General features: G+C 47.9%; 1 protein-coding gene across 4 annotated transcripts in view; it reads right to left on the bottom strand.

Annotated features, from left to right (window-relative positions):
- The window catches only part of ASAP2 (ArfGAP with SH3 domain, ankyrin repeat and PH domain 2), a 192600-nt gene that overhangs the window by 23840 nt on the left and 155947 nt on the right, over positions 1-12813 (bottom strand). For all 4 annotated transcript variants that reach the window (XM_017525122.2, XM_017525144.2, XM_017525113.2 and 1 more), the window contains 5 exons: positions 12015-12109; positions 6056-6245; positions 4007-4092; positions 1951-2066; positions 484-551 (listed from right to left, as the gene is read on the bottom strand). In XM_017525122.2, the coding sequence (XP_017380611.1) occupies positions 484-551; positions 1951-2066; positions 4007-4092; positions 6056-6245; positions 12015-12109 (555 nt within the window). The remainder of the gene's footprint in view (positions 1-483; positions 552-1950; positions 2067-4006; positions 4093-6055; positions 6246-12014; positions 12110-12813) is intronic.

Genomic DNA, 12813 nt, shown 5'->3' with positions numbered 1-12813 from the left:
CCAAGTCACAGTAGGGGAGGCCATGGCAAGGCCGGGGCTGCCTGGCCCGGTGGGCTCTTTCCACTGTCTACATTGTCTTTTCTTCCAGAACAGGAAAAGATGGTGTTGAGCAACCCACATGACCTGGGGCTGAGGAACAAAGAAGGGAGATTGGCCTTGATGTCCTGCCAAGTAGCGAGCAAGGGAGGCCAGAGAACAGGCCCCTTTGGCCTGTTCCAGTTGCCCTACCACAACATGATGTTATCAACAGTCAACCAGCAAACACTGACTCACACCCCGTCTCACTACAAGGGGATGGCTCCCCCAGGCTCCCCTATAGACTCCCTAGCATGCTTTCTCCAAGGCAGGCTGATTCTGGGCTCATCCTATCAGAGACACTGAGCTCTGCTCAGGACACTGGTTCACAGCAAACCCTGCCCAAGGAGGACGGGCCTGGCTGTCCCAGATGGGTACCCCACCCTGTCCTCATGGCAGGACACTCACCAGCTCCTCACAGTGCTCGTGCTTGAGGCGCTTGGCAATGTCCAGCGGAGTCTCTCCTGACTCATTGGCTAAAAGTTAAGGGTAAGCAAAGGAGGCATTAAGGCAAAGGCCTGACATCCAGTACAATTTTTAAAAAGAAACAGTAAGGCAGCACCAAATTAAACTGAATCTGGTTAATGAAATCCACGGTGAGTTTGACCTAGTCGAGGCTACGTGTGTCTTGTAATTATATAGAACTACAGCTGAATATAGGAAGTACAACTTTAAAAGACAAGGTTTGAGTTAATCAAGAAACTAAAACTGGCCTGGCACAGTGGCTCATGCCTGTAATCCCAGCACTTTGGGAGGCTGAGGCAGGTGGATCATTTGAGGTCAGGCATTCGAGACCAGCCTGGCCAACATGGCGAAACCTCGTCTCAACTAAAAATATAAAATTAGCTGGGCGTGGTGGCATGCTCCTGTGGTTCCAGTTACTTGGGAGGCTGAGGCAGGAGAACAGCTTGAACCTGGGATGCACAGGTTGCAGTGAGCCAAAATTGCGCCACTGAACTCCAGCCTGGGTGACAGAGCAAGAGTCCATCTAAAACAAACAAACAAAAAAAACGAACAAAAACCCCTAAAACTGTTTAAGTAGCCATCTAATTAAAATTCCAATTCAAACTGTAAGTCATTGAATAAAGTGATTCATCATAAATCTCTAACAACACTGCTAACCTAGTTCCACGCATTGGAATGTAATAAACTTTTATGCTTTCTCTCAAGTAGTTTATAAGCTTGAAAGTGTATACTTTCTTCTAAATAAGCGTCAAGTCAATGAGGTCTGATTATTAGTTTTTTAATGATAAGCATGGCTCTCAGGCAGATGTGTGTCTTTTTTCTATTGTTTTCTTTTTATTTAACACTCCTTCAAAAATACTTCCTCCTGAGGGGCCAACAGCTGGATATCCTCAGGGCACAACTGTGCCTAGCGCTGGGGTCCTTGAAAGAGGGAGGGACCAGGGCCAAGAAAGAACCAGGGCCCTTCATGGAGGACACAGGGGTGCGAATGAAAGGAGGGTGCAGTAAACAGCATCTCCCACATAATCCATCTAAACCCAGAGCCAAGAAAGGGGTCAAGTGTGGCCTCAGGTGGGGGGTGAGAAGGCTCAGCGTGTGTGAACAGGTCAAAATTCCCCAACCTTGTCCCAATTCACCTGGCATCTGTGAGAGCTACAGGGCCCACCCTTTGCCTGTCTTATCATCTGTGAAATGCCTATAAATGCACCTGAAGTCTAAGTAACAGATGGTGAGCGCAGCCTCTGGAACAGGCAGGGAGAGGCCCTTTCTTGTTAGTGGTAGGTTCTCCTCCTTGGCACTGACAGGAGCCCACAGGGCCAGCCCTGTTTCCAATAGCAGTGTGTGGATGGCAGACAGGCGGTGGAGGCCAGTGTGCAGCCGAGCCCGGCCCTGGGACTCGGGCCCACTCACCTATCTCGATGGACGCCTTCCCCCGTAGGAGCAGCTTGAGGCACTCGGCGTTGTCAGTCAGGCAGCAGTAGTGCAGGGCCGTGCTGCCTTTCCCTGTCTGTTTATCCAGATTCCCACTGCCCGAGCACAGGAACAGAGAGAGAGCACAGTATGTCACAGCCCACAGGACCAGGAACTGCCCAGCAGGGAGCCTGGGGCACATGCACAGGAGAGATAGACAGTCCCCAAGTGAACAGTTTCTCTAAATCATCCCCAAGGTGGTGGGACCTGGCACCTTCCCTGCCTATGTGGCCAGGGAAGCCTTAGCAGAAGGCAATCAGGGAAATAAGATTATGGTAGAAGAGGTCAAAAGGGGAGAGGGCCATTCCTGCTGCTGAGCATGTGCGGCCAAGGCAGGGGCAGTGCAACACCGGGTGAACCCAGAGCCCCAGCATCCTTCTCACAGCACCCCTGGCTGCGCCTAAGGGCTACTGTGTCCTGCTAGGCTGACTAGCTGTGCTGGATGCAGGGCCTCTGGATGCCCATGTGACTTACTCGTCCTGTCCCACGGAAGGACGGGGGCTGAGCTTTTCTCTATCATTATTTGATATTCCTTCCAGGAAAGGAAAAAGTCACTTTTCCGAAGCCCAGAGTCCCCAGGCTCCTCACTTGGTTCACTCTGGGAATACCCTCTGAAAGCAGGTTAAAGGGGAATCTTGAGATTTTCAAAATTTCTTTCAACGTATCACAAGACCAGGTTATCCAAAACAGGTGCACAGGCCTGGCAAACATGGGACAGGCCTTCAACCCTAGCAAGCATGGTCAACGTCATATACTGACGAGGGACAGTGAGCTTTGTGCCCATGCACAAAGTGGGGACAGAAAGGCAACTTCAGGAGATGGCACCTGCTGCTTCCGTAAGAAGGAAAGCAGTTAAGTTTTCAATTTAAAAAAAGGAGCTTCTTTTTCACCAAACTGGGGACAGTGTAGGAGCTTCATTTTGAGAATTCTCCCCTACTTTTGTCCTCCTTCCACTCTGAAAAAAAAACACAACTTGGACTTTCCTTCTCCTGCCCCCCTGAAAATGTGTGTGGAGGGAGAGGCATCATGCGGCTATCAACTAAATGTTTATGGAGCTCCTGCTACATTCCAGGAGCCACGCTGGCAGAGGATGGGAGCATCAGTGGCTTCCACCAAGAGTCCAGTGAACTCAGCCTCCTCAGGAAGAAGCTGTAGGTTTTGGGGCTGACCACCCCACAACCCCCTACTTTCTGGCCATTTCTTCACTCCTCTGCTCAGAAATGGGAGGGAAAAGCAGAGGACACGAAATGCAAACTATTCCATGGCTTTTGCATTTTGGAATTTTCTATTTCATTTGAAGCAATTTCTGTGGCTTTTAACAGCACCTCCTCCTCCAGTACACACATGGCCCAAACCATGATCAGAGAGTCAAAATAAACATTGAGGGGTCCTGAGGTCCAGCCTTCAGCTGCCAGGCAGGCAACACATATGACTGAAGCAATATGTACCAAACCACAGGGACTCCCAGACCTGCGGTAAACTGCTTGTGCACATCTCTAAAGGCCATTTCTAGTCAAAGCATAAAAACAGCTTCTCAACCCAAACAAAACACCCATAATCCAGTGCTATGGTTTCTAATCCAGCTCAGACCATGGCTCATGTGTGGTTCCCTCCTTGCCTGCTACCTTCCTACCACTTAGGACACTCTGCTTGGGCAGTGTGATGACCTGGCTCACAGGATGAGGCGAGGACCGCCTCTGTGCACAGAGGGTGGTCATGAGGTCCTCTGACTTCAGCAGCCGTATCTACTTGGTGTCTCCCTGAGTATCAGACACTAGAAGTTGGACCCTGCAATTACCACAAAGGATTTCCAATGTTTTGAAGGATTGCCACGGAGCACCTCACACCTGGCAGTCCTTTTTCTGCCTATAATTCATGCTTAGACCCAAGAAGGTTCTCTTGACAACACATCAGAAGTGGTGAAGCAGTGTTTGATTCTTTTCCCAAAAATACCAAGGAGAAAAATGAGTGCCTCCCTTAATTTCAGAACACCTACCTGTTCTGAACTAAAAAGTCTACAATGTGAAGAGAGGTTCGATCCACAGATCTGACTGCAAGGTGGAGGGCTGTTTCATCCGGCTCCTGAAAACCAAACAAAGACATTCCAGAATTCTAATGGGAGCATTCAATTCTGTGTCCAACACTGGTGAAATCGTGTATAACTCTTCCAAAAGCCTTTTATCCTTCCCTTCCAGAATCTTATCTCTAAGATATACAGAATCTCTTTAATCTCTACACAAGCTCTTTGCTCTTGGGAACGTGCAATTTGGAGATTGGTCCTGTTTTTCCTGGCTCCATGGGAAATAAATGAGAAGTTCAGGGGTTTCATTTCCAAGTCCTCTTAATCAGCCTAGCCCCAACCCTGCATCAGCGTCATGAGGCAGATCCCTGCGGGCAAGCAAGAATCTTGTTCCAAGGATCCAGAAAGGTCCCCCAGTCTGCCTACAATCCAATCCCTTTACCTGCTCCCTGAGAGTAGATAGAAACATGTGTTTCTTAAGCAGGCTTAAAGCTTTGCATTTACATGTACAGACAAGGCTATGAATGCTAATAACTGTACTGTCTCCAATTCATACTGGGGATTCCCAACTCCACTGCCTCTTCGAAAAGTATGCTTAGCAGGTGGGGGAGAAGAAATGCACAAGGACTGTTTCAGCAGGTGGGTGGGCGAGAGAACCAGAGGGAAAGGAGGGGTCTAGAGGACAGGAGGTGAGGGCAAGAGGCGGTGCCTCCCAGACCGCCTGCCCCACCTGCTTGGCCCTCTGGCTGCAGCACAGCTCAGTGCTGGGCACCCTCCACCCCGGATGGGTGGGCAGGAGTTCTTTCTGGGGTTGGGGAGAGAGCAGGACTAGCCCAGAGCCTGCATGAATGTGGCTGTCACCAGGAGAAAGATGCTGTAGCCATGAAGCATCCTTGCTGATAAGCAGCCAGCCTGGTCCTGAGATCAGGAGGTTCCAGAGGACCAAGTACACGTCTACAGGGCATTTATGAACCAGAATCTGGACACATGCCATCCACTTGGGTGCTGGTATGTTACTGTAAACCCGTTCTGGCTGGATGCCCACCCTCTCAAGAGAGCTCCCCTAGGAAAGGAGGTGTCATGCTCCTTACTCTATTCCCTTTGAGGGGGAGCACGGAGGGGTGTGGGTTCCAGGGAACCACCTCTCTCGGAGAGCTTCTCTTGTTAAAGTATGAAGCTCAGGTTGAACCTGCTCAGAGAGGAGGGGTCCCTCTCAGGCTGCCTGGCTTCTGAGATGTCTTCTCCACCACCTGGGGATGGGCTTTCTTTCCAGAGCGGCATTACATTTTTGGTGTAAGAATAAACCACTAGGTGGGTACAAAGTTTTTGACAAGCAGAGTAAGTCCTGGAGATCTACTGTGCAGGCTGGTGACTCCAGGTAAGAACTACAAAGTGTCTACTTCCAAAACTGAGTTGATTTTAAATGTGCTCACCATTAAAAATGGATGGGTATGTGAGGTAATGGATATGTTAGCTAACTTGATTTAATCATTCCACGACGTAAACACAGATCAAAACATCACACCGTACCACATAAATACAGACTGAATTATTTGTTTACTAAAAAGAAAAAGAAACCCCTAGTTTATTCTACCCCAGTACCCCATCTGTGCTGTCTTCCTCTGGAGAATTACCCAGCTTTGGTCAGTACTGCTGATTCCACTCTCCTGCCATGGTGCCCCAGTTTTTGTTTCTTTTTTTTTTTTAAGACAAGGTCTCGCCCTGTCATCCACGTTGGAATCCAGTGGCACAATCATGGCTCACGGGAGCTTCAAATTTCTGGGCTCAAGCGATCCTCTCACATAGCCTCCTAAGTAGCTGAGACTACAAATGTACACCACCACGGCTGGCTAATTTTACTTTTATTTTTTGTAGAGATGGGGCCTCGCTATGCTGCCCAGCTGGTCTCAAACTCCTGAGCTTAAAGGATCCTCCCGCCTTGGCTTCCTAAAGTGCTGGATCCCAGGCATAAGCCGCTGTGCCTGGCCTTTTTTTTTCCCCTAAAGTAGTAACCCACACTCTTACATGTCCATTGGCCAGTGGGATTTTTTCAGTAAGGTCCACACCATCAGCATAAGCTTGGAGCAATCCAAAAATATCTCTCGTTTTGACGGCCTCACAAAGGCTGTGAAGCTTCACCGCGTTATCCACGTGCTTCTTCCTTGAGTATCTCCTCTCGATGTACTTGGCTGTGATGTAATCCTTTCTTGCATTCCTGAAACCAAACATAATTGCCTTGTAAATCATGAAGGGCCCCTACACGCTTTCTAGCATTGGTTTGTCTAAGGCCACGTTAATGGTTCCTGCCTCACCTTCCTGGCAAGCAGCACTGGCCCTGAAACACAAAACAGGAGTGGCCACCACGTGGTCCTGCAGTGGAGGCGACCCCACGGGAGCTGGCCAGCCTGACAACTACCCCATGTTCTCTCGGCCCACCCGCCTCTCCACCTTGTCTCCCGCCCCTCTCTCCTAAGTGCTCTGACCTCACCACGCTGTCACCCTCACCACCTCCACACCCTTCTTGCCCAGGTCCCTCCACTCAGCATGCTGTGTGCCTCCTCCTCCAGGAAGGCTGGCTGCCCTGCCCCTGCCCTCCAGGCAGCCCCGGCCCACCTCTGTTCCAACATTCTCTCCCTGAAGGCCTGCCTGCTTGACTGTCTGACAGGCCCATGAGTTCCTCAGGGCATGGACTATGATGTCTCTTTTGTAGGCACATACTGTCTGGTGTGAAAGGCACTATCAGATAAACCAAATGAAATGTCGGTCCTCTTTGTGTTCTACTTTCTGGCCTTTATGTGGCAACATGCTCAGATTCCACCCCATCCAAAGAACCTAGAGAAGCAGGAACAAAAGGGGGTTGAGGAAGCCTGAGTTCAAATTCCACCCCCACCACACGCTGCTGCTTTGAGCTTCAACAAGTATTTCAACTCTCTAGGCTTGTAAGTTTGACTTGTGAAAGTGCACACAATGCATCCTCACAGCAGCATCATGAGACATACATGAGTCAACACACCTTCAGCTACACACAGTGGGTCCTGGGCTTGGGAAAGACCTGATGAACTTAGAGGGAGAGCAAGAGAAACAGCAGCTCACCATAGAGTGCAAGCATTTTACAACCCCAATTCTGAAGGCTGAGGGTCACTGCCCAGGGACCCCTTGAATCTTGAGAGTCAGACAAGAATCAGACAAGGGCAGATCAGTTACATCCCTTTATGACACGACACTGCCTACAATCTGCATGCGGCTGCTCCACTTCAAGCTGGAGTCCCCACACAGTTCCCTTATGACATCTCTCTCACTCAGCTGACTATGGCAAGGGGCCATGGCTGCTAGAGCAGCTGTTCATTTTTTTTTACCTGCCCTAAGTCCCCGTGGAACAACTGGCCCCCCCAGAAGGGGTGCCATGCCCCCCGGGCATGCAACTCGAGGCAGGGAGTGGACTGTGCCTACCCTGGGGTCCCTTGAAGATGGGCCAGCCTAAGATGAGAAGCTGTTACCATCCCAGTACCAAGACAGAACCAAGCAGGCAGAGGTCTCTTGCCAGCATTTGCCAGGCCTCATACCTGCTTGCCCTTGGGTGCACGTGGCTCCTGGACAGGCCGCAGCATGAGGCTGGCGGGTGCAGCTGGAGAGGAAATCATACCCCAGGGTGCCTGTTCCACCTGAGCAGGCCAGGAAGGACTTCCAGGGGCACCTGGTGAACTTGTGCTCCGGCGCCTTCAACACACTGCCTCCCTCCCACTCCGGCTCCACTTCTGTCCACTCTATAGAGTTCTAGGTTAAGGCAGCTGCCTCGACTTCCCCTGGCACGTGCTCCCATCCACACAGCACTAACCCATGCACTGAGCTCACTGTGGAGCTGGGTGACTTCTGTGTGACACATGTGGTCTCAGTGGATTGCCTCAACAGTGCCATGAGTTTCCATCTCCATCTGCAGGTATGATAGGCCCTTGAAAAATGTCATTTCGTTATAATGTTAAGAGAAAAAATCAATTCCCAGGCAGACTCACTGTCCGTGCAGAGCCCATGCGGGTTTTCTCTGGGCCCTCAGGTTTCCCCCTACATCCCAAAGCTGTGCATGCCGGGCTAACTGCTGCGTCTCAATGGTCCCATTGTGAGTGAGTGTGGATGTGGGGGTGAGTGCATCCCACAATGGGACAGGGTCCTGTTAAGGGCTTGTTCTCGCCCTGGACCTCAGCTGCCAGGACACCCTCCTGCCACCTGTGACCCTGAACTGGAATAAGTGGGTGAATCATTATCTTTTTATGAATCTTTATCTCACTCAGTAGACTGAATCTTTCCTAAATGTATGCATAGCTCATATTTATTTCAATGTTTAATGTTAGAAGTGTTCTGAGTCTTTACTCAGAAGTCTGGTGATGTTTTCGTAATCAGAAATATGTGGTAGGAACTGAACTCTGGTTTACATCAATTAGCATAGGGTAAAACTGGTTTCCTATAAATCATTTTGCTGAAAGTCACAGGTTTTCAGAAACCTTTCAACGACACTGAGGACTTACTGTACACTGAAGTCCACAGAGCGAAAGTGGATTCTGTTTCCTCAGGCGGCTGGTGGGCCTACGAGGGAAGACCCATTTTATTCATGGAGGTTGTCCTCTCAGGGCCTCCCAGCACAGTGTGACACCCAGGGAACTGTTCCATTCCTGGGCTGATGACTGTCATGGTGGGCAGCCCATTTAATAATGCAAATGCCTCTTGTGACAGGCAGTTAGACTTAACAGTTGTCCAGTTTCATGCACTTTCAATAATCACTGGACAATCAGTACTGCGACCTTCGCAGGAAGCAAGTAGAGAGAAAGTGGATTTCCTTCACTTGTTTTTTAATGTATTATTCATCTGCCCAGGGCTTGGATGCCCCTGAAGGCAGTTCCTACACAAACATGGGCACAGGTCTGTTTAACTCCACACATGCTCCCTGGTTTTGTGAAGGACGTTTGCTTTGCTAATGCGATCCCTAATTCTTTCTTTTCTTAATGACAGGCTTTTGCAGAAAAGCAATGAACTTAACATAATGATACATTTGGTGTTCAGAGGAGTGGCTTTCCTTACACTTCTGAAGGACAGGGTGTGTATAAGGTCCCAAATCACAGAGAGAAACAGTTCTGGCTACTGTAAGCACATACAAGCCTGGCTTCCCTGTTCCACCTCCTCTAGTTACCCATTCCTGACACCCCAAGATCCATCTTGGAATTCACAGGCCACTAGAGGGTGTCCTTGGTTTCTCCTTCAACAGGTTTATCTGCAGACGGTATGCCGTTCTGAGATACAGCTAGACACAGTGTATTCCTTTTCATATGGAAGTAAAATATTAGCTTATTTAAGCAGGCACAGAGCTGGGAGTACCTGTTTGACTTGTTGATTCATTAAATGTTCATTGATTCACCACAAGCAACATAATATGGTGGGAAAACCAAAAATGAGTAAGAAGCAATTCATCAGAGAAATATATGTAAATGCCTGAGTATACTACGAAGTGGGATGAGATGTTTTAAAATAGAGCCAAATGCTATAGGAACACGGAGCCAAGAAAGTAATTTCAGCTGAGGAGGAATGGAAGGAGCCGATGTTTCGCCATCACACTGGTCATCTGCTGTCATTTTGAAAAAAGCGCAGGGTTGGGGGGATGTAAACATCCTTTTCCACAGTGCCAAGACTGGAGAGGGGGCTGCAATGCAGATAGAACATTCATACTGAGGGGTTCCACATTGGTAGTGTTCCTTTTTTTAATTGCCTAGTCTCAGAACAACCAAAGGCTCCGCTTTTATAAGGTACCCCTGTGCTTAGAAGAAATGGCACACACTTTGTTCAGAACTGATTAATATGACAGCATTACAGGGTGCTGGTCCTGTCCGTGTGAGATAAACTAGCTGAAAGAGCAGGTGTCAACTGCACAGCAGTAGCTGACCTCATCATGCTGGATTCATGATGTTTCCTTCACCAAGTGGGATCCTCAGGCTCGCCCAGGAAGAGCTCCTTCACCTCGAGTAACTCTCCACAGAAACTTAACTGGAGAGGACCCTCATTTTCAGGGTGAATGGAATCAATGCAAAGTACAGATGTGACCTCTGTTGCCCACGGGAAAAAGAGCAAGCAGAGCAGCTAATACCAACTAAGCAATAAAACTAAGTGCCACATGTCTGACCTCATCATCCCGCTCATTTCCCTAATGTCTCTGTGAGTTGGGGAATGTTATCTCCCTTTTTATACTAGTGGGCTTAGGCTCAGAGAAGGTAAATAATCTGCTTGGGTCCCATGGCTCAGATACGGATTGGGATATCTATGTCCCTACTGTCTCTCTAGGTTTGGGTAAAAATACAGATTTGAAACTTAGATCCTCATCAAGAGAGACTGATAGCATTGTAAGCCTCATGCCTGGTATCTAAAACCACGTTATCTGATTCTCAAGGAAATGCTACACCACAAACACTTGTTACAGGATTCAAACACAAACTGACTGTAATCCAACAACAGCCAAGTGGCTCACTTGAGACAGTGATACCTGAGAATCTGTAATGGACATGGTCCCTGTTCACTTCTTTGGAATGCTTTGGCTCTCTCATTGTATCAAGTTACATAAGCAAAACACAAAAGAATACAGGTCCTGCAATCTCCATTTCTCAAAAACATACCCCATGAAATGGTTAAAAAAAAATCTAAATTTTCTGCCTTTACAAAGGGCCTTTACACTACCAATTTGTGAAACCACCCTTAAAGATGTTCACTGTTGCTCACTGTCCTTTGGGAAGACTCATGTCATTAATTCTATTTCAGGCTTATTCCACAGAAAATGCTGTTTCTGTAAATGAATTTTTAAATATTTTTTTTTGTGACATAGTTTTCATTTTTCTCTGTCCAGGACACACTGACCCAGCCTTAGCACTCAAATGCAGGTGCTCTGTTAACTGGTCCAGTGGCCTCTCTCCTTCCTTCTGTCTGTTTCACTTCGCATCATAACAAAACAGGTAAACCACCCATGTTCCCCTGTAGACATAAGAGCCGTCATACTAAACAGAGCTGAAGTCCAAGGTGGCCAGGACACCCAATGCCTGAAGCCACTGGTCTCCCTGTCTACCTCTTCTCAAAGACCAGTGTGACGTGGCCACTGACGCACTGATGAGATGGGCAAGAACATTCTCTGTTGTCAGCTCTGCACCAGGAGACACAAAAGCTTCTCCAATGGCCAGGCACGTAGGCTCACTTTGGGAAGCTGAGGCAGGTGGATCACCTGAGGTCAGGAGTTCAAGTCCAGCCTGGCTAACATGGTGAAACCCCGTCTCTACTAAAAATACAAAAATTAGCCGGGTGTGGTGGCGTGTGTCTATAATCCCAGCTACTTGGGAGGCGGAGGCTGAAACCTGAGAATTGCTTGAACCCCGGAGGCAGAAGTTGCAGTGAGCTGAGATCCTACCACTGCACTCCAGCTTAGGTGACAAGAGTGAAACTCAGTCTCAAGAAAATAAACCAAAACCTTCTCCATCAAGTTTTGTATCAACAGTAACAGACACAAACATTTTTTGAAGGAAATAACACATTCCACATTTGCAAGGAAGCAAGGACATTAGCAAGAAGTAGGCTACATAATCATATCTACCGCAACCAGCAACCAGCCATCTCTGTGGCTCAGGACTATGCAGAGAGATAAAGATGGGGAAGTGACTCAACAGGACAAACAGCAGAGGTAAAAAGTCCAGGGTGTTCCACCCGCCAGTGGCGAGTGAGGCTCTCTATACACCCCCCGCACACATGCACAGCATCTGCGAAACACGCCTTTCAGCTTCTTCCTAAAAAATTTTTATTTGGTCACCCAAAAGATTAAAGTGACTAAGAAAACCCAACTTAGGCTGATTTATTCCCTAAAGCAGCAATGACTGACGCACCCAAAACTTCTCATTCCCCTGCCTCCCGGGGTTCTGGCAAGGCAAATCTTTATTCAGCAAATGAGAAGAGCCAGTTCCATACTTACATGTCGCTGCCTGGGTTGGGTTTGACAGAGTCCTCAGCTGGCAGGCAACATTCCATGATCTCATTAAAGCCTGCATTCCCAATATTCTTGGCGAGCTGCAAAAATGAAAGTCTATTTCAGGATACTCAATTATTAATACATTCTACTGCTACACATTACCCATTCTCATCAGATGATTTGTTTAATGGCCACTAAGAAATAGAGCAATAAAGTGGTTTGCCTTTAATGAAGATGGACAAAACCGAAAGCCCAAAGGTATCCATAAAATTAAAGATAAGAAGCGACATGCCTATTACTGAGGCGCACTGTCATAAAACGCGCTCTGGATAGAGTACAGATAGAGACAGGGAGAACCAGTTTCTTGGTCCAACGTGAATTTCATCCTTACCCCTTCCTCCCAAAGACCTGTGCCTCAACCAAAACGAATCTATATTGTATACTCAATGTTTACTTATGTCAGCTATGAGGTGGTTCTGGGGCAGAAAAGCCAAGACTAAGGTTCAAATCACAGCTCCATTACTGGTTGTGTGACCATAGGCAAGTCAGTTTCCCTGAGCAGCACAGTTTTCATCAGTAAAATGGGATGGTGCCAATCTCCGGGTTGTAATAATGATAAAAATAATAAAATTTAGGTGAAAACAGTAAACTAAAGCACTAAAAATGATTAGCTTCAGATGTAAGGTCTTTTTTTTCCAATCAACCTTCTGACATGTTAAACATTAAATTAACACATTCTTTTTTTTTGAGACAGGGTCTTGCTCTCTTGTCCAGGCCAAAGTGCAGTGGTGCAATCATGGCT

Source organism: Cebus imitator, unplaced genomic scaffold (assembly GCF_001604975.1).
Source record: "Cebus imitator isolate Cc_AM_T3 unplaced genomic scaffold, Cebus_imitator-1.0 Scaffold1, whole genome shotgun sequence".
NCBI lineage: Eukaryota > Metazoa > Chordata > Mammalia > Primates > Cebidae > Cebus > Cebus imitator.
Note: the sequence above shows the minus strand (reverse complement) of the source record. Positions and strands in the feature narration are given on the sequence as shown.